The sequence below is a fragment of the Olea europaea genome, chromosome 4 (assembly GCF_002742605.1).
Source record: "Olea europaea var. sylvestris chromosome 4, O_europaea_v1, whole genome shotgun sequence".
Taxonomy (NCBI): Eukaryota; Viridiplantae; Streptophyta; class Magnoliopsida; order Lamiales; family Oleaceae; genus Olea; species Olea europaea.
The window spans coordinates 1,335,661-1,362,234 of NC_036240.1; the positions used below are offsets into that span (position 1 = coordinate 1,335,661).

A 26,574-nucleotide genomic window follows, 5' to 3' on the forward strand; every position below is an offset into this window, starting at 1 on the left:
TTTATTGGGTGGGGGATAATTAATTATATATTACATATTATTAATTGGAATTAAAGTCTAAATTTTGAAATAATTTGATAAGTTTGTTAATTTTGAAATTTAATTCTTATATGTAAGAGTTATGTATTGTTCCCTAACTTGAAGCATCAAGGCCCCTTGTGAAAATAGACTAAGCCCTGTTTGAGTCCCATTTTGATAAGAAAATATATTTTGGAATGGTGATTTTTTTTATTTTTGAAAAATATTTGATTAAAAAAGAAAAAAACGTATAAAATTAATTTATATGGGAATATGTGATTAAAAATAAATTTTAATTAAATTTGAGAACTCTTTACATAAAATGGTTTTATCAAGATTGTCGTTTGTTTAAAACCTCTTGCATTCATATAAAATTCCTCTTCAAAGTGCAACGTAGAAATATGCGTTACAGCATATATATTTCAAGATGAGGCATCATTTGTTTTTGTTTCTTATTGATCTCCATTGCAAAACAGAGACAACCGAAAATTATTTGTGCATACATTTGAAAACAAATAAATACCTAATTAAATTACTCGTATAACTTTGAATTTTGATATTAGTTCCTCGGTCAGTCTTCAAAAGCTAAATACATCAAACAATTTTAGGTTCTAAAATATTAACCTCAAATTTATGTACCATGTTTAGAAAATCAAACAATTAAATATTCAGCATTCGATTTTGAAAACTGGGCCTTCCACTTCTTCAGCGTCTAAAACGGACTTGAAATTCTGAAATTAAGGTGTTAATTATATTACTTTAAGAAGTCAACAATTTTATTTTAGTACAGACTGTTTCTCTCATGCTCTTAGACATCGTGCGCCATTGACATTAATCAAATAACCAAAGTCAGAGACATTTAAATCATAACCTCTAAAATGAAGCAGCTAGAATAAACTAGCTGTTAACCTTCAAAACCTGAGTGTTTTATCCTGTAATATTCGACAGCTCTATAGTACAATAAACAAGATATTATTCAATACTATCAAACCTATTTTATCAAACATGCAATGAGATTGCAAGCAGAAACTAAGTAGAGGTGAATATCGGTTGGTTTGTGCGGTGTTGGGATAATTCATAATAAAGAAGTCAAGTTTTTAAGTTACGAAATTATGATCATATTCCTTAGGACAGCATTATCTAGAAGACCATCAAGTTCAGTTTCTTTATCATATACACAGGCAATTTTTAACCAGAAAAGGAAGCATATGGCACAGAATAGTATGAAGGAGTGCATAAATATCGAATGAAGAAGCCAAGGGGACTCCTAATGTGTATAGTCTTTGCAATGCTCCAGTAGCCAGTAGGAAAACTCGTACAATAAGAACATTAAAGGTCCAAGCTTACGACCGACCTTCTACCCAAAATTCATACATTGCAGTGGTCCAGGATATAAGATTTACGATGAGTCGGGGCAAGAAGATAGAAAGGCTGGTGAAATGAAGAAGGGGAGATTTTGATATATTGGCAAGTAAGCAGGATACATTTCCGAAATGAATATTAGTCCATAAAGCATTCTATAAACCATTAGAGGCATGTTATATACATCAGTTTATAAATAATTTTCACTCATCACCAAGTGGGGTTGCATACTTCCTGCATTCTTTGAAGAGGGAAATATGAAAAGTAACACCCAGTACTGAAAATAAAATTCTCTTCAAACATCTAGTTATGCATTAAAATATGATTAAACCTGATTTGCCAATGACTAATTTATTGGACAAGTCCACAAAACAACCTGGTGTATCTAAAGAATCTGAGTTTCAGCATGGATGCACCATTTTCCAAGACCACTTTATCAAATGAATTTGTGCAAAGATGGAAACAGACTTCTTGTAGTATTCATCACTAAATGCGTATCTTAATTATTTCACAATTCAATGAACAGTAAGCAAGAATCAAACACCGCTGTCGTGCAAGTTACTAAATTATACCATACAAACCTGGATAGTTCACTAGAGGAGGTTCTACCATTTGTATTTAGTGACAATGGCAATTATGGGAAATATATTTCACATATTACAACTTTTGTTTGTTTACCATTTGCGATTAGTGAGCAAATATGGTATCAAAATCCAATGGCATGTAGGTTTTTTCCTTATCAATGATTGTGGTGATTCACTGAGTTTTATTACTGTGCTGTTTTTGCTCTTCTTTCTTTTGTCGATTGAGGGCAACTGAATCTTTCTGTTATTCGTGTCAACACTGTTACCAATTATGTAGATTTCAATACATGAAGTGATGTTATTAAAAGATTATAAGGGGAATCGTCGAATAGAGGTACAGTTTGAAGGGATAAATTGCATTTAACCCTCATTAACAAAAGTGAGAACCCGCTCTATATGCTCTCATAACATGCTAACGAGCAGCTATTTGGAGGAGAAGCTAGAATGGGATAATCAAGCTTACATTAAAGCTTCCACATGCCTTCATAATATCATGTATAACAGCCAACTAGCAACACCAATACTTGAATGTGTAACAAGATATAAAGTGTAATTTATACAACCAGCCATCATATCAAAACCTACAGCATTAAATTACATGCAAGACCCGTGCAGATTTCAAGAAATAAACTCTACAGTTAAAATTGATTTGTTTTCTGAGGTATTATATCAAAGAGAAATTACACAACAGAGAACGATCCGTAGAATCGCTCAAAACAAATTCACAAACATAACCACAAATTACCATCAAGCTAATTGGCATGCTTCCCGGTACAAGTAGTGGAAGAGGAAACCAAATTCCTCCAGAGATAACTTCCGCTTGCCATGTCCACAAAGGTCCAAAAACCCTTCCTTATTGTCCCACAAACCTGCAAACACATTATAATAACAAATTGGCATCAAACTCAGAAAAATTAAAGAATAAAATAGCAAAAAAGGAACAAAAACTGAGAATCAAAAATACCTTGGACGAAATGGTAAGGGAATTTGGGGATTCAATTTCCTTGTCGGTTGGGGACTTCACGTCGTCGTTTTCGGGGATAATGGTAGGGGATTTGAGGTTTCTTAGGACGAAGAATCCGGCTAGAGTTGCAGAGAGGAAGATCAGAATTATTCTAAGAGGGCACATTTCGCAGTTTCTCTCTCTATTCTCTAAGATGAGGTTTTAGGGAGAGAATTTCTTGAAAGGAAAATGTAGTTATTGAGAGAAAATAATGACTAGGGATGTAAGAAAAGTATATTAGTGGTCGTTAAAGGGGGTGGTGACCTGTCGTTGTTACAAATAAAAATTGGGTAATTAGTCCTTAATGTATAGTTTATCTAACAACTTGGTCATTAACATATTTCTTTTAGCCATAGCGTTCATTATAAACAAAAATAAAAGATAAAAAAAGGAAATGAAAAATAAAATACCTTCAATATAGGCGAGGCCTTTTATTTTTATATTCGCACCATAATTTTTATTTAATATAGACCATATATTTCATCGCAATAAACCTTTGTATATTATCGTGTTTAAAAATAATTTATTTTAAATACAATTAAAAATTAAAGGAAAATTATGAGTTGGCTTGCAACATCATTTTATTAAAAATATTTAATTAAAAGTAAATTTGAGAAAAAAATAATTTTGAATAATGTACACCAACCGGGACTAAATAGTTTTAGTTTAATATATGACCCCTCATTAAATTTTGTTAATATTTAATAAGTTCGCATGATTATTCATATTTATTTTGTGCAATTATATTCTTTAAGTACAAGACATGTCATATTAAATTTCAAATATTGTATCAACTACCCGTTCTACCCAAAAGTTATGCAAACTTGACCCCAAAAAATTAAAATAAAATAAATTCCAATCGACAAGTATTACTGAATATAATACAACTTTGAATTAGTAAATTTTAAATATAAATTTATCTATTTATCGAGTTGGAATATTGATATAGCGAAAGCTTATAAGCAGACTTCTCCAAAAATGGACACTCCAAAAAATTATTTTTATTAATGTCGATCTTACTTTTCATGATTTTTTATTTTTTTTTTGGGTTCCACATTAAGCTTCCGTTTGGTAGCATTTTTTAACCAAAAAATCAGTTTTTTTTTTTATCTTTATTTCACTATTCCAATCGTTATTTTTTACTTCTTCACTTACAGGTGGAACCCACTTTTTTCTCTAACGATCAAAAAATCAATTCTCATATCGAACAGATCCTAAATATTGTAGTATACAAGGATAAGCACCGATTTATCTATTGAAGCAACCTTTAGCTTTATCCTCTAGTAGAAAATTGTTATCAAAAAATGATGAATGGTTTGGCCATTATCCAACAAACATTTCAAAAATGTAATTTGCAAAGAAAATAAGGTCCACTATGGGTTGGATCCCACCAATTCATCTATTTTCTATGACCTCATTTTTCAACGTGCATTGCATATTACTTATATTTTTTGTTAAAACCGTTTTGACAAATGTGTCCACTTTGTTTAGAATAGGACCTTCATCATTCTCCATTGCGTGTACCATTTCGTGGCTTTTTATTTTAATAATTCACATTCTTTGCACAATCCTTCAAAGTCAACGATAACGTTCGAGTAAGTGGTGTAAAATATAAAAAAATGAAAAATGAAAAATAAAAAAATTCAATTATCTCATTTACTTATTATCGCATTTACATTATCAACTTTCTTTCCATCACATTCTTTTTGTCAACCTTATATTAATTAGCATATCTTCTCCTCGTTAATAATTCATGTCTAGGATGACATAAATGACTTATTAGCCACTTATATTTTTAAAGAAGCAAAAAAAAAAAAAAAAAAAAGAAAAAAAAACATCTAGAAAAAATGGAGATACTTTCGGCCGATCTGGTTAAATTGAAATCCATGGTTGACACATGCCTATAAACGGAAGCTAATGAGAACAGCAAGTTGGTGGAAGTATTTAAATTGGAGAATGATTCTTTGAGACAAGAACATGAAAGGGCAAATAATAATAAGGAGAAATTGCCAGAGAAAGAGGCTGCCTTAGAGAAACTTAATATTAATTTGGAGGATTCATAAATGGCTGAATCTTATGCACATTATTTAGTAGATTGAGTGGTAGAAGATGGCTCATTAATTAGAAGTTCAGGCGGAGGAAGCAAAGAAATTGGAGAGATTTGCTTCAGAATCTCTCAAATCTGTCATGAAACTTAAAGGAAGCAACGATTCATTGCACGTGTGCTGCAGAATTCGAGATCGCATCCATTAAAGAGAAGGTGTGTTAAACACTGTCAGTTGACCAGAAAATTTCTTAAACTATTTGCTACTGTGACGATTTTATTAGATGTTGATACATTTTTGAACGGTGTTTTGAACAATTTTAATGAATGTTGATTCTTTAATTTTTCTGATCAACTGACGGTATTTTGGATTGTTTCCGTCCAGATGAACTTCAGGTGCATATTTTTGAAAGGTTATGAACCTTCATTGATACAAAATAAAGGTTAGGGTAAAGTCTGTAAAAAATAAAAAGATTAGGAACCACTGCTGCAATTTTCCCAATTTTATATCTATGGTTAGTTTCACTTCCCTTAGATAGTTTTCTTGCTCATAGGCCCACTAACAAGGATATGCTTTCTGATATGGATACGCTAAAAACATCAACTAATCTAATTCTATCCTCCCATTTGGGTTTTATTTATTTGGACTTTTGTAGCAAATTACGAGGTTGTTCGTTGCCAGTCACTTACTACATGAATTGTGAAAGAAGTTCCATTCTTGTGGATAAGGGCTAATTCTAAATTTTGGTCCATTTCAGAAGTTGGGCTAAAATTAAAGAGGATGGGTAGTGGGCTAATTCTAAATTTGGGTCAAGATATAAGTTGTTTTTTGAAAAATGGAAAAAAGAATAAAATTACAAAACAAATAGCATCTGGACCAGGATTAGACTGGGCTGAAGCCCAGTGAAGCCTCCCCATATTTGCCACTGGATTGAGGTTAAACTGAGTTGAAGAAATCGGCAAATTTGTAAGTGAACGACGTCATGAAAGTAGTAAAATGAATTGTAAGCTCAGTAGCATCCAATGAGGACTATGCTATGAAATACTAAATTTATGATTTTTATTTTTTTATTTTTTTTTGGTTAAAACTCATAAACCTCCTCTCAATCTCGTTATGGTCCTCAATACGTTCAAAAGTTGATCCCGACACCCGATATTAAAGTCTAATTTTTTCAATTTTAATTTTAATTTTTTTTCTCATTTTATTGCATGAAACCTAGAATGACATATAATCAACTTCATGCAAAGAGGAAAATAAAAATAATTATGTTATGTTATTAATTATTTTAAGCTATCATAAGACCTATAACTCCATGCCTTGTCAAAGCAAGAGAAGGAAGAAAGACACCCCTGAGACATAGTCCAGTGGTGAAAATGATAGAAGTGAGGTTATCTCACGTATTACTGACAGCCGCAATGTGGGGTTCGATTCTTGAGACATGGAATTAGATTCTTTGTAGGCGCAGTGTACGGGCAGCTCTTGTTCGCTGGTCTGTTGGGACACATCTCGCAATTTACCTCCCTCACAAAGCTCTAGAGGCGGGACGATGGGAGCCCTCAAAATTAGGGTTTAACTCCCTTCTTTTTTTTCTTTTTTTTTTTTTTGTTTGAGAAAAGGAAGAAAGACATAGAACTGCATAAAGACAATGGGAAAATAATGATTGTACAATACACTTGACTTCTAATAAGATCAAATTAGTATTGGAAAGATAACTAGTTATAGTAACTTGCAGAACAATAAAATGCTGAAAATAAAATTTATCGACTAGTCGAATCTCATGACAGTATGATGTCCTAAAGTAAAATTGCCCGTCATTATCTACTGCAACCTCCGTGGACAATCACTTTTATGATGCAACGATCAAAGAAACCACTTATGTAACAACCACTTATGTGTGTGTGAGACATATATACACACACATACATGAAAATGATCTCCTAAGTATCAGTACTATACTTGTAAGTAATGGGTTGTAGAAAAAAAGTCAAATTATATTGGTTAGTTTGGCCAACCCATTGAATAATTCCAAAAAATAATTAAAAAAAATTATTTTAATCAACGAAGCTCAAGGCTCAAACTTTTTAATTATTGAGTGAGATGTGACCCGGATCCCCGACTTCTCACACAAATTCCACACTTTTCATCAATTGAGCACTTCATTTAAATTATATATTTATTTAAAAATAGTATATTTATTGTATAAATATTTAACAATTAATCATTTACTCACAAAGTAAACTTTCGAACTAAAAAATTTAAAAATTTAATCCGTGCATTTTGATAACTTGATCATTTAGGGGGGTATCATCAATTTAGAGTTTGATAAATTTTAAAACTCCATATAAATTGAAGTATCCTCAATTCAAATTTAAATATAATTCGTTAAAATATAGGTGTCTCCAATCTAGATTTTTAAAAATACTTAAAAATTTAGATGTCCTCAACATAGATTTTAATAGGTAGTTTTGAAATTTGGACTTTCTCAATAATTAGTTGATTTTAAAATATTTTATTAAGTAGATAGATTTTGAAGGATTTGAAGGTAAAAATATAAGTACAAAGAATCAGTAACAATTTTAACTCAAATTTAAAAATTTCACAACATTTCTCACATCTCTCCATATTTGTTGCCCCCTCTCTCTCTCTCCCCTCCCCCCCCCCCCCCACCTTAAAAAAAATTTTCTTCTTCTTTCTATCTCACATTTTTCTATTGTGAAAAGATTGTGTATGAGAACTTTTCAATTGATGATAATTTATGAAAGATTACCATTTTTTGTTGAATATTGGGTGTGATTTTTTATTGAACTTATTTTTTCCTATTGAAGCTATATATTGTTTATTATTTTATAGATGTGCTGGAAATTATCATAGTAATTTACGATTTCTAGTATGCATACTGGAACAACTTCGTCTTTCAAATTCTGTACCCTATTCCTTTTTCTTGGGAAAGAGCTGTGTGTTTTCTATATATACCTGCAAATTCTAGCCAAAACATATGAGGATGGTATCCTATAATTTTTTCTTTTGTGTCTGCATGGTTGATAAGAATTCTGGGGGTATGAAATTAATTTCCTTGTGGTCATGTATGTGTACATCTGTGTGTTTGTATCTCACAAGGTTGTGGCCTTTTGAACTAATTCATATTGATTACGACTTTGATTGTTTAACACTACATATTTTTGTCCTCTCCCATTCTCGCATTTTTGTTGAATATTGGGTGTATTTTTTATTGAAACTCTGTTATAATATTCAATGTTTAACAATTAATTGAACAAGGATTCAATCATTTTCTGTGATTTATTAACGTGTATATGTGTAAAAATGAGTCGTTAAAGAAGAAGTAAAAATTTGTGGCTTATGTTAAGCATATTTATAAATTTTACCCAAAATCTATAAAATCCATGAAAATTTTTTAAAATCTACAAAATAGAAATTCATTCAAATTTTATGAAATCTATTAAATTCTATCAAATTTCACACAATCCATGAGAATTTATAATTATTAAGAAATCTATTAAACTCTGAAATGGGGACACCCCTGTTAGTATATATAATCGAAGCATATTTTGGGAATCTTATAAATCCCCAAAAGAACCAAACGAAAAGAATTAAAGAATAATTGATCCACTCTATTTCCAACTCAATTGCTTCATATACATTTATTTACATGCATACCACAATTGTTTATTTGGAAAAAAAAAAAAAAGGAAAAAAAAAGGCAGAATAAATTACAACAAACAATCCGGGTAAATATTTTTAAATCCCAGCTTTACATTATGAATATTATTTTATTTTATTTTCTATTTTTTTTAAATTTCTTTACTTACGGATGACAATATTTTGCAAAACAAAATTCACCAAGAAAACCTAATTACCGAGTACCTGCTGCTCCTTTTGAGGCAAAATGACCGGCTTAATTTTTTTCTTCCATAACTCAGTGAACCCAATTGCATTTCCAGATATCCTTTTCGCCTCCACGACCGCCAAATTGTCGCCCAAACGGTAAAACTCCAAACCAATGATGAATTTCCCATTCTGCCCCTCTAGTTCCACTCCAAATTCCTTTTTTCTCCTCAACCGAACAATATTTTTCTTCTCCCCCTTCACCACGTCCTCCACCTTTTCGATGACTTTATCCGGCCGTTCCGTCACCGTCAGCCGCTCCACATCCCTTACCGCGCTGTGCGAATCATCGAACAATCCTAAAAGATCCAGACCTGAGGAGAAGGAAATTATATCAAATGCGTTTAAATCCAACAGTTTTTTGTCTTCCTCTTTTATATTATCATCAATTGGGGAATATTTGATTTCTTTGTAACCCTTTTTGAACCAAGGATCACTCTTGATTTCATTGATGGTAATTCTCGTCATGGGATTTGTATCCAAAACTCGAGATAAAAACCGTATTAGATCCGACGACATCCATTTCGGGCACCGGAATTCGCCTTTGTAAATCTTCCGGTACATATTCATCAAATTCGGATCATTGAAAGGCAAATAACCGGCAGTGAGCACGAACAGGATTACACCGGAAGACCACACATCAATTTTAGCACCGTCGTAGCCTTTTTTGGCCAAAATTTCCGGCGCTACATAAGCTGGAGTTCCACATAGCGTATGTAGAAGCCCGTCTGGATGGATCTGTCCGGTGACGGCGCAGAGTCCGAAATCGGTGACTTTCAAATCACCATTTTCGTCTAGTAACAGATTTTCTAGCTTCAAATCGCGGTGATAAACGCCGCGTGAATGGCAGTAACTCAAAGCGGAGATCAGCTGTTGAAAATAAATACGGCTGAGATCTTCGCTGAAACGGCCTTTCGCCACTTTCGCAAATAATTCACCTCCTTTAACAAATTCCATAACAAAATAAATCTTAGTTTTCGTTGCCAGAACTTCATATAGCTTCACAATATGCAGATGATTCAACCTATGCATAATCGAAATCTCCCGCTTGATATTCCCCATGAGATTAATGCTGAGCCTCTTTTTGTTGATCACTTTGATGGCTACACTTTGGCCTTCTCTGAGGTCTCTGGCATGATAAACTTTGGCAAATGCACCGCAGCCCAGTAATTTTCCGAGCTCGTATTTGTTAAACAAAGCATTTTCCGACGTGAAAGCCATGGCAACGGACAGCGGCGCGGCCAAAATCTGTTCGATCTCCGGCACGCCCAGAGATCGAAATATAGAAAATTGGGGAAATGATTGCTTTAAAATGCTGTTTATTGTTCGATTTTTCAAGAGTGGCTCAGATTATAAACAGGAATTGAATTATTTCTTAAATTTTCGTGGCCTTTATACGTAACAGCGGTAAAGATGCAAACCTTTTTTATTTAAAAATTAAATTAAAAGAAAATTATTTCTCTAAGCGTATCGTACCTTTTTTTGTATATTATTTGTACTTTTAGCTTAACACTAATGTTGACAGAATTACGTGGTTTTTTCACGTGGCTTTTCTCGTTTTTAAAAAAGAGGGTGAAAACGAGAGAGAGGGCAAGAGTCATTCATTTTAGGCGCCACTTTCAACCCCTTTTCTCCCAAGTTCTCCATGACCTTTTGACAACAATTGACCGACCCATTATCTCCAGAATTTTCGGCGAACAAGTGTCATATACTAAGACGAAAAGGGGTTAGAATTTCCACCGCTCGACCGGCAAGAGTCATTCATTTTAGGCGCCACTTTCAGCCCATTTTCTCCCAAGTTCTCCATGACTCTTGACAGCAATCGACCGACCCATTATCTCCTTGATTTCCAGCGAACGACGGTCATATACTAAGACGAAAAGGGGACAGAATTTCCACCGCTTGATCGGCAAAAGATGTCATGAAAATCGGTCGATTTTTTCCCAAACCAGTCCATTGCTTCTGGACAGCGTAATTCTCCCCATTTTCCACCGCTCCACCGTCGTCGTATACTGTTAGACACCGGACTTGCACCGGCCCCTTTCGTTGTCGGCAACTTTGGACATTGCGCATTATCTGGGGGGAAATGGTGTCAGATAATGACTTCGAAATCAAGTTGTGGGAGCAATGTCATTCCCTCACACATAACCCAGACGGATCGTCAGTGCGGAGCATCACACGATAGTAGTACCACTGTTTTGAAGGATCCAAAATCAGTGACGAGAAAGGGCTCACCTAGGAAACTTCGAAAAAAGAGCCCATTGGAAACTACGGCAAAGGTGTGTTCACAAGTTTTGTTACGAATAATGTTAAATTTCGAGCATTTGTTTATTAACTTATGACATCATGTAGGAAAGTTCATCTACAAACAAAGGAAAAAGACCGAAGTCCCGTACAAGTGAAATGGGGAATGGTGCAAGTATTTCCACCGCCTCAACAAGCACCATATAATCTGCACATGCCCTTCTTATTTTCGCAACTATTAATGGTAAGCATATTCATATGATTAACTTCTCTCAATACATATTTAGTCTAACGAAGGTTTCTTTTTTCATACAGGGTGACAACCAAAGCATTGCATTTGCACAGCAATTACAGTCCTCCAACTTTGTCTCCGAAACTACCGATCAAGGCATGCTCAGTGCTAAAGGTACTTCATGCTTTAAAGCATGTTTCCCCCATGAATTGCATCTTCCGTGTTTGACTAATAATGTTAGTACATCGCAAGGTTTCAAGCCACGGCCTACGGCTTTCCTTATGGATGAGACCGAGAAGGCAGAAATCCTTGATATCGAGCCCGTAAAGACTCACATAAATGGTTTTGCATTATATCCTTTGAAAATGATTAGAAGCTGACGTTCTAGTTGTATGTTGGTCGATTAGATTATTTTTTGGTTTGTATATCCCCTTCATTGATGGTATTTGTCTCTGTGGAGGGTGGAGCTTGTTTATCTAGTGTGTGTTTTTGGTTGTTGAGAATTCGGGTTATCAACCTTATTATTTGTGTTGTTTTATTTCGATGATCAAATTCCGTGGAAGGTTTTATTAGTCGTTCTTCCATGAATGGAAAATTTTCTTTTGAACTTTACCCTGATCCAGGTTATAGAAGATTGACCGTGCTTAAGCTTGGTTTGTTTTAATTACATGTCTCTGTTGCATTTTACCAGATTCCTCCATTGCCTTTTATGTGCTTCTCAAACTCGTAAGTTCAAACTAGTTTGAACCGATCTCTATATTGCTTAGGGCATCCCTTGTTTCCGTCGTGATGTTACGGTCACAAGATTTTTTTCTCCAAAATTCTAAGACGACGAATCCTCCTCAAAGTTTCATAAACAAAACGACAGTCCAAGTAACAGCCCATTACATCCAAGTAACCCTTGTTTCCGTCTGGATAATGTTAGAAGACATCAAGTTTGAGACATGCTTCTTAAGGTGCTTCTTCGCGTCTTGCCTTCCCACGTTAGCAATAGCTAACTTCTCTGGGGGCAATTCATCCTCCTCTTGAACTGCTTTATTGTATTTGACAGCTAGATTTAGCATCTCCTGTAGCCAACAAAAATTGCTTGAATGAGTACAATATAGTAGAAAAGAGAAAATATGAGGATGAGTATGGTGAATCTCTTAGAGAAAAGTCGTTCATAGACAAAGAAACAAGTCATACAAATTCAGGTTTTTATTAAAAGGAAAAACCATGAGTTGCTGTTTCTTGTATATATTATAGGTATTCTATATTGTCAAATAATCTAAGGTGTCTGAAATAGAACTGAAACTACAAATATATCAAAATTAGTAATCACTCAGCGCATCACCCCACCAAAACAAATTCCACTTATAGAAACAAGCATGCAAGTGAATTAAGACCATAGGATAAACTTAGAAAAAGACCAAATAGAAAAGAAATGGTTTTTCGGCCACAAAATCACCAAGTCCAGTCGAGAAAATGTCAGTTTTGGAATAACCTCAAAGAAGGCATTATCAATATTATCTTTCAACTAACTGTAATGAAACTAGATTCATTCTAAAATCATATTCTCATGAATTTAAGACCAACATGTCACTTATTCTCGCCCTAGAGAAGTTGACTCTTGAACTCAAAAATATCACGTATGGTGACTTAACTGACAGAAACATCTCCACTTCAGCATTGTTTGCCAAGACATAAAGCAACAAAATATAAAAGCTGAAAAACTCAAGATTACATCCCATTACATTCACCACTAAGCTAAATAACAGAATGACAGACATCCAATTACATTGACCACATAAACTAAGTAACAAAGTGCTAGGCATGCCATTACAGACTCCAAACATGCAAAATGTTAGGCAAACACATCAACAACAACAAAAGTAGGCCCACCCTTTTCACTTCTTATTCCCCTCTGCAACAGACTTTCCTTTACGTATTGTCACATTCACGAAAATATCCACATCTTTCTCGTGGCTTAGGCGACACATGGTTTCGAACACCCCAGATATATCTTCATCTAATTTGTTGGACGAAGGCGTAGTAGATGTACTGCAAACATTCTTTGATTCACCGCTTGTTTCTCCTACTTTAACCCACGCCCAATACCCATAGTTGGTGCTGCAACAATTGAACCATTTCCCTTTGTTCTTCATATCCTTCTCCACCTCAAAACACTTCACAAATGAATATTTGCATGAGGGACATGGTCGTTTGTTTGGACAATCTACAAAGAAGTGACTGCTACGCCTACAACTATGACATACTCCTTGATTTCGCCCGTCCATTACAAGCTGCCATTCAACCACGAAGAGAGAATGAACAAAACAAAAAAAAAATAACAAAACAATGAACATCATAGCCTTAGTCCAATGAACAAATGAACAGAGCCTCCGTTCAATCTCACAAATTTCATACTACAAATGTACATCACAACCTCAGTTCGATGAACAAATGAACAAACCAAAACAAAATTACCATTTCGAAGGCCTCTACATGTACAGTGCATCAAATTTAGATAAATAATGATATACTTGGCTTTGAGCAATTTGCTGCTTCGAAGTGGTAATTAAGAGCTAAAACATGAAATATTATTGATTTCTCGAGCAAAACGAGCACTTGGAAGAATTTTGAAAGGTAGATCGTATTCCAGAAAGGTTTGTTTTTTTATTTTTTTCCAGTCCTCATGTTTCAAGTCAAAATGTCGAAAACGAAGTCGACAATGAAGGAACGGAGACTAGCATTATTGGTAAACATCAAATTCGAATTCAATTTAGCTAAACGCCTCAGTGTGATCATGCTCAACAACATTCACACCCCTTTGTAAATCAAACATCATACTTGTCAAAAGTTTGCGGTCGATTTTGGCAGCAAACACGGTGGTCGCGAACTCAAACGAAATAATATCGGCGAACAACTGATGATTGGCAAAACAAGGAAACTAGACCAAGCTTTTTTCTGTCAGGAGTGTTGAGTTCTTAAGTACAGTTGGAGAAGATGGATGAAGTCAGGGGAGACGACGGATCGCCTAGTGTAGGGTTTCAACCATTTGGGGAAAAATGGTTTTCGCTGTATCTGGAATGGTATTGGGCCGGTTTCCATCGTTCGGGTCATTTTTTTGCCAAATCGTTCTGTAGGCCTCTTCTGTACCAGTAGTCGAATCTATTATTTTACTACGTGAGGCTGGCGCAGGACGGCGGCTTCATAGAGTTGTACTTTGGGCGTTTATCCATTGAAAATTATTTTTAGGGAAAATTGCAACCACGGTACCAAACCTTTCATTACATTACAAATTTTATTCATACCTTTCATTTATATCACTCACGGTACAAACCCTTTAAAAAAATTTCATCCAGAGTCTAAATGAATGGAAATCTTATATTCATCTGTTAGTTGTCGCCACCCTACCACCATCTTTGCTATAAATCCTTGATTAGCAACCTCAACAAATTGCAATCAACTTCAAAATTCCAAAGGGGAAAAAAATCATTAAGCTGTCCATACGAAAACAATTAATTTACCCAAAATCCCTCAAGCTGCTAAATCCAAACACATACATACATATTAATTAATGTTTGCAAACAATTGAAGAGAAAATGCTGTGAACAAAATCAAATCTAATTTGTTGGGCTTTAGTTTGGGAGTGGTCGGAGAACCTTTGCCTAGGGAATATTTGAACTTGAAGACAAATTAGTGTAAGAATCGCAACAACAGTGAGTGGATTTTTTCTACCAATTATGAGACTTCATTGTTTCGTGAAATCCAAGTTTTTCCCTTTTGCTCCATCAGGATGTTCTCAATCAAATTTGTGCAAAACATTTGCTAACACAATTTTAGTTGACCCCAGTGCAAAATGGGGGATTTGTTTAAAAAGCCTAGTCAACAATAATATTTGGTAAAATAGACTATGTCAATACTTTTTGGTTAATTAGCCTTTAATCTACTTTATCATGTGTTAAAAATCTTGCACCCTTCATTTGAAATATTTAAAATATTCAATCTGAAACAAAAATTTACCAAATTCCCCAAACTTAAATGCCCATTTTTATTCTAACTTTTTGTACACAATTTAAACCAACAGGAAAAACAGCATACTGCCTTTTAAACGATTGAATGTCGTTTTAACTAATATTATGTTTGTATCACTTTATATTTCTTCGTATCCACATAAAAATTAATTAAAACAAGTTTTAACTATATTTCTAGTTCTATTGAGTGTTCGTAATCCAAAATGACATGTTGTCATTATAAACCACTTGATGACGTTTTAACTAAAGTAAACAATTTTCACTAATTTACAGTGAAATCAAGACCCCATAATCCAAAATGTCATACTGCTATTTTAAATGATTGAGTGTCGTTTCAACTAATTTCGTATCTGCCTCACTTTATTTTCACTCGTATGCACATGACAATGAATGAGTAGAAGTTTTCATTACATTTGGACACGAGCAACGATACAAAGTTCACAGGATAATGATCAATACTATTGTTTCATGTATAAAGAGAATTAGATAGAACTACGAACGAAAGTAAGTAAGCAAGTTAATTTTGATTATATTCTAATTATGAGATAAGATATTCAATAAATTGGCTCCTTTAACTTGTACAAGTCTTTTAAGATGTTCCAAGTCTAATCGACTAGTTTTGTAGTGAAATCAAGGCCTCGTCATCCAAAATAACATGATATATTTAAAAGGCTAAATAACTTAAATTCCAATTAAGAGATAAAATACTTCACAAAATAGCTCGTTTAAATTGTATAAGTCTTATATGATGTTCCAAAATATGATCGATTCATTTTGGAGTGAAATCGAGACCCTATAATCCAAAATGCCATGATGTCGTTTTAAATGATTGGGTGTCGTTTCTACTAATTTCGTGTCCGCTTCACTTTATTTTCACTTTTATGCACATGAAAATGAACGAACAGAAGTTTTCATTATATTTGTCTTGAGTATCGACATAAAGTTCATGCGATAATGACCAACGATATTGTTTCATAAGTAAACTGTATTAGATTTAACTATGAACGAAAGTAAGTAAATTTCATTATATTCTAATCATGAGATAAGAAATTCAACAAGTTGGCTCGTTTAACTTGTATGAGTAGTCTAAAATGTTCCAAGTCTTACCGACTCGTTTTAGAGTGAAATCATGGTACGTGACTTAAAATGACATGATATCAATGAAAAGATTAGGTGTCATTTCAACTATTTTTATATTCATTTCACTTTATATTCACTTGTATCTTTATAAAATGAATGAATACAACTGTTTACTACATTTGGATATCGAGAACCTGTAATCTAAAACGCTATTGTTTTAAATGATTGGGCGTCATTTCAACTAATTTCATATCCATTTTACTTTATTTTCACTCGTATGCACATGATAATGAGCGAATAGAAGTTTTCATTACATTTGGACGTATCGATATAAAGTTCACGTGATAGTGACCAACAATATTATTTCATAAAAAAATTACAATAGACTTTACTGCGAATGAAGATAAGGAACTCCAATTCCGTTATATTTTATTATGATTTAAAATACTCAATAAATTAGTTTGTTTAGCTTGTAAAAGTCTTTGTTTTGAATTATTCACATCCATAACCATTTCAAAGTTTAAGGATGAAAGTTTCAACTACATTTCAACATTATCGTCGACACACTGATTCAAATTATAGCAAGTCACTTTGTAATCTGATTAAATTGTACTACACTACATCTGTCAATAAAGAAAAACGTAAGTAACAAGTGTGGTATGCAACACATAGCACGTGCAGTCGTTCAATGTGTACAAGTCATGTATGATATTTCAAACACTGTTTTACTAGTTTTGGAGTGAAATCGATACCTCATGACTCAAAAAGGTGTCTGATCATTTTAAACGTATGAGTAACGTTTCTACTCATTTCGTGTTCGTTTTGGTTTATTTATGCTCGTAACCATTTGAAAGTTTAAGAATGAAAGTTTTAACTACATTTCATCGACACATTGGTTCAAACTATAGCAAGTCACTCTATAATCGATTAGAAACTATACTACACTACACTTGATAATAAAGAAAAACGTAAGTTGCAAGTATGGTATGTAAAACATAGCATGTGTAGTTGTTCAATGTGTACAAGACATTATGATGTTTCAAATACTATTTTACTAGTTTCGGAGTGAAATCGATACCTCGTGACCTAATAAGGCATTTGTCATTTTAAATGTATGAGTGATGTTTCTACTCATTTCGTATTCATTTTGATTTATTCATATTTGTAACCACTTGAAAGTTTAAGGATGAAAGTTTTAACTATATTTCATCAGCACATTGATTCAAACTATAGCAAGTCCTACTATAATTCGGATGAAAACTACACTACACTACACTTGACAATAAAGAAAAATGTAAGTAGAAAGTGTGGTATGCAAAACATAGTACGTGTAGTCGTTCAATGTGTACAAGTCATGTATAATGTTTCAAATATTGTTTTACTAATCTCGGACTGAAATTGATATCTTGTGACTCAAAATGGCATATGGTCGTTTTAAAAGTATCGTTGTCGTTTAGGGTTTCGGGCTTAGGGTATAGAGTTTTGGATATATGGTTACATTTATAGTATTGGATGATATTCCGAACATTAGTTTACTAGTTTTATAGTGAAATCGAAACTTTTTGACTCAAAACAACATATATTGTCGTTTTGCTCGTAGGGGTGCCATTTAGGGTATAGGATATAAAAAATATCGAATATGTAATCATTCAACATGTATAAGTGAAATTCGAACCTTACTACTCGGAACGACATATGATTATTTTACAAGTATGATTGCCGTTTAGGGTATATAAAACATAGAACATTTCGAACTGAAATCGATCCGCTACCTAAAATGGCACGTGAAAATTTGAACAATATGTTGAATATATAGTTCACACAAACATGAAATCGAGATACTATTGCCCAAAACGATATGTAATCGTTTTAAATGAACGAGTATCATTTATACTAATTTCGTATTTATTTCACTTCATTTTCACTCGTTAGCACTTGAAAGTGTAAGGATGAGAATTTTGACTAAATTTTGATGTGACGATCTACACAAAGTTCAAACAATAGTAAGTAACATTATATATTTTTTTGGAAATTACACCACACTCGACAACGAACGAAAAATATAATACATCTATTCGTTCAAGAATACAAGTCTTCTATCACTTCCAAACATTCATTTACTAGTTTAGAGTGAATGATATATAGTAATTTTAAAAGTATAGGTGTCGTATCTACTAATATCGTGTCCATTTTTCACTCGTGTAATAGCGCGTGCAATCATAACTCTTTGCTTTTGCCCATCAAAAAGTTGAACACATCGCTCACCAATTTTAGTCAAATAGTCCTCCGGAAGGGCAATGATGAAACTATGTGCATTAGTGAGCTTTGCTGCTTCTATAATCTCTTTTTGTGGCTCCCTCTTAGCCATAAGAATATTTTCGGATTAATATGGCAAAATCAGTCGGCTCTTGTTGTACCAATCCGATGTGTTTCCTTAAAAATTTGAGCTTCAGTTTCTTGATGTCTTTGCCTGTGTAAGTTTTACAATATCATTAAAATCAAATAATAATTTGGAGACTTAAGTGTGTGTTTTGCAAAAAAGGATTGAATACTACTAGATAATATTGTCATAGATATGCTGGTCAAAGTAAACACAAATGAAAATTCTCACCGATATGCTTAATGTTTCAATCAACGTCTACATCGCCGGACTAAAATTTTAGGTAACAGAATACTTTAAAGAATAGCAACACCAGCATAAATAAGATAAGATGACGTAAAATAGTTCTAAAGCAACATCTACAAGATATTCCCATTTGAACTTTGAATAAGCTACTACTGAAGCACCTAGCACCGAATTTAACCAAAAATAAATGCCAAAAGCAAGAAAGAATGATTTAGCAACAGGTATATTACTAGGTTTAATAGAAAATTACCAAACTTCAAAAATATAGAAAACGCCTATCTACAAATCTACAAACCAGTGAACTAGTTGACCAATGAAATTTGCGTGAAATGAAAAGTATGATTCAAGTTGTTTACTAGTACATCGTTGATCAGACATGAATCACAAGCAAGGTAGAGAATTTCCTTATTTTAGCATATGGACTATTAACACCTCTAATTTGTAGAATCAATGAAAACAACAGGGTATCCTTAGCATTCCTTTCATGGGCCTTGAATACATCTAGTCAAAAGTTGCTTTATTTTGTAATTAAACATGATCATTGTCATTAGAATTTACCAAAGCACGTAAACCATTCGATATTGCAAGACATGGCTTTCAGGTGATAAAATAAAAAAAAAATCGCTAAATGTTACACCATGTTGTTGAAGGAAAAGAAAAAAGAAGCTCCCACTTGATGATAATGGAAGTAGATCCCTCAGTACCAACTACCAAGTGCAAGAGATAACTGCCAACTACTTACTGACTAAATGCATACTCCTACAAAAGTAAATTTTCAAATAAGGGAATACAAGAGAGAAAAAAGTGTGTGTATAGGCCCTCAAATCAAAAGTCATAATCAACATGGACCTTATGTTTAGGAAATTAAGTCAAAGCTCGCACCATCAAATATGAACCACCTTAAAAGGGCTTAGTGAATGAATGAATCAAATTTTCAAAATTCTTTTGTTTTATTACAACAAAATTAAACAACTAATTAAAATTTAATTCCATAGAGCCAAATGGAACAAGCAATGAAACATAACTTATAGAGTTGCTTAGTAATAGCAGCGCCTGCGACTCCAACGTAAAAGACAATTACATAAATAGTGACAAGAGGGCTGAATGATTTTGGTCGTTTGTATGGCTAAGTCATGTCCTAAAGAATCATCTTTTCCTACTTTGTGTGCAAATAATCTGTTTATTTCCTTCAAAGATATCTCACCATTTTCACATCATCCCCACAACGCTTCTTTATTGATTCTTAGTCACAACAATCCATTTATTATCAATTCTAGTAACCCAATGGAAAAGATTACGAAGGAAAAAGAGTAACAAAGTTCCACCAATCACTTTGGAATTTCAACAAACAGGTCATAGCTCCCTTCAATATAATTTCTCCGAATCATAACATACAAAATCAAAATGCAATGAATTTATCAGAGCATTATATTGTGATCAGAAGAATGAACAACAAGGTGCAAAGGAAATTACCTGTTCGTCGATGCAAGTGACAAATGTGATTGGGAAATTGTTTGCTTGAATAGGTCGTTCCCGACGAAATTGGCTATATTTGAAAATTATATCATCAGATAGGTTATTTGACCCAATTTCGACGTGCAAAATTAATCCATGGGCAGATTCTTCAATCACTCCCAAATGGAATACATATTCACCCAAAACCACTTTTCAAAGATTCCATTTGCATTCCCATTTCTTGCTTACTTAATTGTGGCGGTTTTTAGCAATAGGATGCGGTGCCGTCTGTGTTAGGAGAGAAGGAAGTGATGACGGAAGATAACTTTTTGGGATGAAGAAAGTAATGGTGGTGAGTGGTGGTGTGGTGGATACGGTTGGTTGTTTTATTGGGTTTGGTTTTGGGTTGGGGATGGGGATGGGGATCGGGTGGGTGTGGGCATGGGGATATAAATTTTTTTTATTTGAAAAATACAAAGTTACCCTTTTATCCCTTTAAAATTTGTCAAAATTTTGGTCAAATCGTTGACTTTATGTCAACTGACAGATGAACTAAGAGTGTGTTTGATTGACATGAAAAATATCATCTAGAAAAGAAAATATTTTCCATCTTTTGTGGAAAATAAAAACCATCTCTACCCAAAGAAAATATTTTCCTTAAAAACAAGGAAAATTAGACATATTTTCAAAAGTTGGAAAATGTTTTCCATGGAAAAAAATAGCAATCAAACACTCCAAGTAGAAATTTGGATGGAACACTGATATTTTCCATGAAAAATAAATGTAATCAAATACATTCTAACAGTTTTCATTCATCTAGACTCCAAATGCGAATTTTATAGGTTTGGTACCATGAGTGATACAAACAAAAGGTTTGGATCAAGTCTGCAATATAATGAAAAATTTGGTATCGAGACTATAATTTTCTCCCTTTTTTAATCAACTCGTGTCTTAATTAATTATTAGTATTAGGTGTCCAACTTTTAAAATATCGATTAAAATTTTATTTTTATTTATTTTTTAAAAATAACAAACTTTTTAGACAGTCTAAAAAAAAAGGTCGAACCCTAACCATGAAGATCCCTACCACCCCGTCTCTAGAGCATCGTGAGGGAGGTAAATTGCGGGATGTACCCCAACAAGTCGAGAAACAAGAACTTGTTCGTACACTGGTGTCCATAAAGAGTTCAATTCCATATCTCAGGAATCGAACCCTCATATTACGACTGCCAGCAAAGCTAAAACTACCTTATTCATATCCTTTGCACCATTGGGTTAAACCCCGAGGGACAACTTTTTAGATGAGCTTTGGGGTTGTGATACATTGATACTTGATCATAACAAGACAAGTGGGGCTCGACTGAGGGAAACGTTCGTGGAGGATGGAGAGGCACTCGTCATTCAACGTGGACTTTCAAATAAAATTTATTGGCTAATCTTATCCAATTTTAATATACCAAACTGTAATGTTTACATAAAATTACTAAATGGTCTCGCTCTCACTATTAGTTTGTAGGCATGTTGTAATATTTATGAACATATTGAAATCTAAATACAATAATTAAATTTTGAAACGGTAATATATAATTTGAAAGTGCTACATGTAGATAATTGTTTACATAATTATACGTGGCACTGAATTCAACCTTTAATTCAAATCTCACACTTACACATCAGTAATCGGATGATTGTCACATCACATTATGGATACCATTATATGTAATAATTATGTACAAATATAATTTTCTTATATAATTAGCTCAACTATATTTACTTTAAAATTAAAATTATATTAAACATCTAGAGAAAAAAGCGTGGTCCATTTCAAAATTGGGCATTTATAACACGTATCAATTTTGATTGATGACAAGAAAACAAACGTGCCGATTAGAGAGGTGGCGAAGAAAATGGCTACGCGACTTCCTCTACGAAAACAAAGAAAATTACAAGTCGGTTTCCATACCTCAAAAGCCCAGTATAAGAAAATTCAATTTTTTTCTACTTTTCAACCACACATTGTTCAAAAAGTCTCTAGTTCAAAATCTATTAAATCCAAAAATGGAGCTGAATAGGGAGTTAATGAATTAACAACTAATATATTCTCGTCTTTGATGAATGTATTCAACCACGTAAAGTATAATCGTTAAAAGTGCAATGTCGTGTCATAAGTAATAGCTAATATAATGTGTAGTATAATTCGCATTAATTCGGTCGATATGATGCTAATATGTGCTAGCTGTCATGGTGGATAATTACAATAATTGCAAGTAAATGAATTTCAAATTGGATGGTAGATGGTAATTGATGCATTCAAGAATTAGGGCAAGTATAACTTGTTGCCACATTTGCACCTCCACGCCTCGGGGTAGTACTCGGTAGTCACCGGTGTTCCAGGCGGCACTGGCACATGAACCGGTTTGCACGGCGTACATCTACCACATTTGGATGTGCAACGCGGTGGCGACGATCCCGGCCCACCCAATAGCCTTCTAGCCCCACCCATGCTCCATTTAGCTATCTCCCAATTATTGTTTTCCTCTAAATTCTTCTCTAATTTCTGCCACCAGTCAATTCAGATGTAAAAAATCGATTAGGAAAATAAAAAGAAAAATAGTTTAAAAGAAACCGACAGAAGTGGAACTATAGAAGATATTTGCTAATGTCCGCCATAAAGGGACCAGGGTTCACGAGGGTGCTGCAGAAAACATGGCTCTTCTCATTACGCTGATCGAACTCTACATTGTACTCGTATGTAGACGACAAACACCCATTTCTCGCGGTGCTAGTAGCTATCCTGCGCTTTTGTAATTGTAGCGTTTGATCCAAATTGTGAAGCCTTAGTAAAAGGAAAATGAAAATTGTACCTACGACAATTTAACTATTTTACATAATTACTTAAACACATACTTTGACCATTAGACCTCTATGTTCGAGTCGTTTTATCATTCGTATTGTCTGCTTTGAAAGAGTATTTCAGGAATTTTTGTCACGACCCCAAGTGATACCAAAATTAAACTTAAGTATTTCATAAGACAAACTAAAGTCTTAAATTTGAATTCTAGAGATGTTAAAGAAATTCGTAAGTAAAATGAACATATATTCTCTTGAAGCAAAAACAATACTTAAAATATAATGACTTGAGCACGAGGTTTGAATCGATACATCCACTTGTATTAAAAACAAAATTCGGCTCATAATCAATTCTCTGTGCGTGTGTGAGAAAGAGAGAGAGTAAGAGGATAAAACCTACACATGATTGATACGTGTAGATGTGAATAAGCAATAATACTTACCTGCAAGTAAATATCAGCTCCACGAGGCAAAACACAACTGGTTCCTGCAAAACAAACACCAAAATGGAGTGGAATTCTTGACAAATTAGATAAATTTTATGATTTTGACTTATGAAGAGACAAATATTGTTCATCAATTACCTAAAGGAGCTTCCTGGTTTTTGACACTGTAAATACCACGCAGACAAGAATAGCTGAAGAAGAAAAAGCAGCAGCAAAAAAGAAACTGAAGAGGGAATCTGAATTTGCCCATAAACCTCCGTCTTATAATCTTCCAGCAAAACTCCATTATCAAAAACAAGTAGTAGAGATCTCGAACAAAGATGAAATTCTTGCAGTTTATTTTACGACTTTTTAGACAAATTCTATTTCAAGTCTTCAGCCCCAGCCTGACTGTAAATTCTTACGCACCATGCAACAAGAATAAATTCCAGGCAAGACTTGGAGAACCATACCCTTATAGACTACACTTTTTTCAGATTTTACAGACAACCCGAATATGGACTCTGTGAAGTGTGCGTGTCTTTCTGGGGGTGGTGTGGGTAGTTATTGGGGTTCAAAAATGGTGCCAAGAAAACTAGATTTCAAGGACAGATATGCAAAGATATGCACTTTGCAGTGCCAAATACACAAAATTGAGAGATGGGTTGCTAGGGTGGGTAGATGAGCGTATGTAGGTGGTCACTTCCTAATTCCTATGCCTTGCCATGTTTAGAGCACAGATTCTCTTGCAGGCTTTTACTTAGTGTCTTCCAAACCCAGTAACACCCAACAAGTCTCACACTCTCTGCAGAAACCTCTGCTGCTTTCTCCTTTCCCCAAGTCTCTTCAAATAGAAATAATACTCTTTTGTTCTTTTACTTCTTCAAGAAAAAATGTACCACATACAACTTTAATTAGACTCCTAAATTCATCCCCAAAAAAGGAACTTAGTCAAAGAAAATCATGCAGTGTTAAAAATGAATTTGAGTCCATTTAGTACCAACTACCAATAGATTATAAGTACTTATTTTTAACAATGATCACTAAAAAATTAACAATTTTAATTAATAATTGACTTGTACTTAGCCAAGAAAGCAATTATAGCTTGAACAGTGGCGAATCTAGGAAATTATTTGACACAGGTTGACACGTCAAATAAATAAATAAATAAATCACACATAATTTTATTTTTTTTACTTAAAATTTTCTTTTTAATTAGCATTTGGGCTGAATGGACGAGTTTTAGCACAGCTCGGCCCATCCCTAGATCCGCCCCTGAGCTTGAAGATTGACTAATTAGCTCTGTTTAATTTTGCTAAAAATCAATTTTTTAGTAAATTTTGATAAAAGTTGATCGAGAGTGTGATTGAAAAGTAGGTAGAAATTGTATGTCCCATAATATGATTATAAAATAATTTTTTCATTTTTTTTCATTTTTTTTGACCAAATCAAACGGGGCTAAGCTCATGTAGGCGTGTGCTTGAATAAAAGTAGACCGAACATAGAAGTAACTTATAGTATTAATATTACAATATTGCATTATACAAATAAATGCGATATCTCACACTAAGTCCTTGTTTGAGTCACATTATTTTTTTAAGAATGCATTTTTGAATAGTGTATTAATAGGAAACGTGTAATTAAAAAATAAAAAAAAATTCGATTTACATGTGATATTATTTTATTGAAAAATGTGTAATTAAAATGATATCGAATCATTATTTAAGAATGTATTTTTTTGAAGGAATGTGGCTCAGAGCGGGGTCTCAGAATATCTTTCAAATGTTATAAACTATCAATAATGACATTAAAAAAAAAAGACTAGTCCCAAATTCGAATATCAAGGAAAGAACAAAAAATATATATAATTAATTTATAATGTGTTACATGTTCGTATATTTATTTAGAGCATGTATATTCTTTTAAGAACAAATTTTGTGAAAAGTATTTATTTATTTATTTATTTTTGAGAATATGTGGTTCAAAAGTATTAAAAAATCATAAGTTCCCATACAAAATAATTTTATGGATAGAATGTTTGATTGAAAAATAAGTTTGAAAAAAAAATGAATTATAAAGATTTTGTACCAACATGAGCTTAATTTAATCTTCAATAAGTTTATGTTATGTACAGGTTCTTTTTCCTCCTAACTTGTATTAAAGGCTTGATATATTTATGATTATATGCTATAATTCTTAAAAATGAGCTACGACAAGATCTGAACGCAATAATTTTTGACGAGGCAGGTCAATAATTTCTTGTGTTCCTCCATTCATCACTTGTTAGATTCCGAAGGCAAGGAGACAAAACATTAAAACCAAGAATTTGGTACCTATTTTTGGTACATCAAATTTGTGGGTTATGATAAGGATAAAAGTATTTGTACAAAATCTTGTTGAGAAAATGATATATTCACTCTCACAAAATTAACGGATCCCATGTGAATTTAAAAAATGTCGGCTAGTGGTCCTCCACCCCTATTGTGAGTAGTGAGTAAGGGAGTTTGTGAAAAATATTTATACATGTAGCATGATCCTTCTGATAATCTGTGCATGTATAGTGTACTCTAAAAAAATTATATCGTTGAATTATTCACTAAGATTGCTCGATGCAAATACAGCTTTACAAAGTACATACAATGTTTGCATTATTAGCCCCCTGTTTGGCCCACATTTCTTGAAATAAAAATGGATGGAATAATATTTTTTTTAAAAAATGAGTGGTTAAAAA

At 33.4% G+C, this 26,574-nt stretch overlaps 3 protein-coding genes across 3 annotated transcripts; all 3 read right to left on the reverse strand.

The window, feature by feature from the left end:
- Positions 1-2,409: 2,409 nt before the first annotated feature.
- Positions 2,410-3,208, reverse strand: LOC111393207. Its single transcript, XM_023018630.1, has 2 exons — positions 2,929-3,208; positions 2,410-2,833 (listed from the first exon to the last, which is right to left on the reverse strand). The coding sequence occupies exons 1-2, from the start codon at positions 3,091-3,093 to the stop codon at positions 2,717-2,719; spliced, it is 282 nt and encodes a 93-aa protein (XP_022874398.1). The 5' UTR covers positions 3,094-3,208; the 3' UTR covers positions 2,410-2,716.
- Positions 3,209-8,824: 5,616 nt separating this feature from the next.
- Positions 8,825-10,284, reverse strand: LOC111393208 (CBL-interacting serine/threonine-protein kinase 11). Its single transcript, XM_023018632.1, has one exon. It carries the CDS (start codon positions 10,134-10,136, stop codon positions 8,880-8,882), a length of 1,257 nt encoding a protein of 418 aa, XP_022874400.1. The 5' UTR covers positions 10,137-10,284; the 3' UTR covers positions 8,825-8,879.
- Positions 10,285-22,728: 12,444 nt separating this feature from the next.
- LOC111393209 lies at positions 22,729-24,824 on the reverse strand. The gene is made up of 3 exons (XM_023018633.1): positions 24,003-24,824; positions 23,862-23,905; positions 22,729-23,125 (listed from the first exon to the last, which is right to left on the reverse strand). The coding sequence occupies exons 1-3, from the start codon at positions 24,148-24,150 to the stop codon at positions 22,886-22,888; spliced, it is 432 nt and encodes a 143-aa protein (XP_022874401.1). The 5' UTR covers positions 24,151-24,824; the 3' UTR covers positions 22,729-22,885.
- Positions 24,825-26,574: the final 1,750 nt, after the last annotated feature.

Excerpts from the sequence above, each read along its gene's own strand:
- LOC111393208 (XM_023018632.1), bottom strand. The coding sequence starts at position 10,136 with ATGGCTTTCACGTCGGAAAATGCTTTGTTTAACAAATACGAGCTCGGA.
- LOC111393207 (XM_023018630.1), bottom strand. The coding sequence starts at position 3,093 with ATGTGCCCTCTTAGAATAATTCTGATCTTCCTCTCTGCAACTCTAGCC. Across the intron at positions 2,834-2,928 it reads CCCTTACCATTTCGTCCAAG|GTTTGTGGGACAATAAGGAA; the intron begins GTATTTTTGATT and ends ATGTGTTTGCAG.
- LOC111393209 (XM_023018633.1), bottom strand. The coding sequence starts at position 24,150 with ATGGAGTTTTGCTGGAAGATTATAAGACGGAGGTTTATGGGCAAATTC. Across the intron at positions 23,906-24,002 it reads AAACCAGGAAGCTCCTTTAG|GAACCAGTTGTGTTTTGCCT; the intron begins GTAATTGATGAA and ends TTTGTTTTGCAG. Across the intron at positions 23,126-23,861 it reads GAGCTGATATTTACTTGCAG|AAATTAGAGAAGAATTTAGA; the intron begins GTAAGTATTATT and ends GACTGGTGGCAG.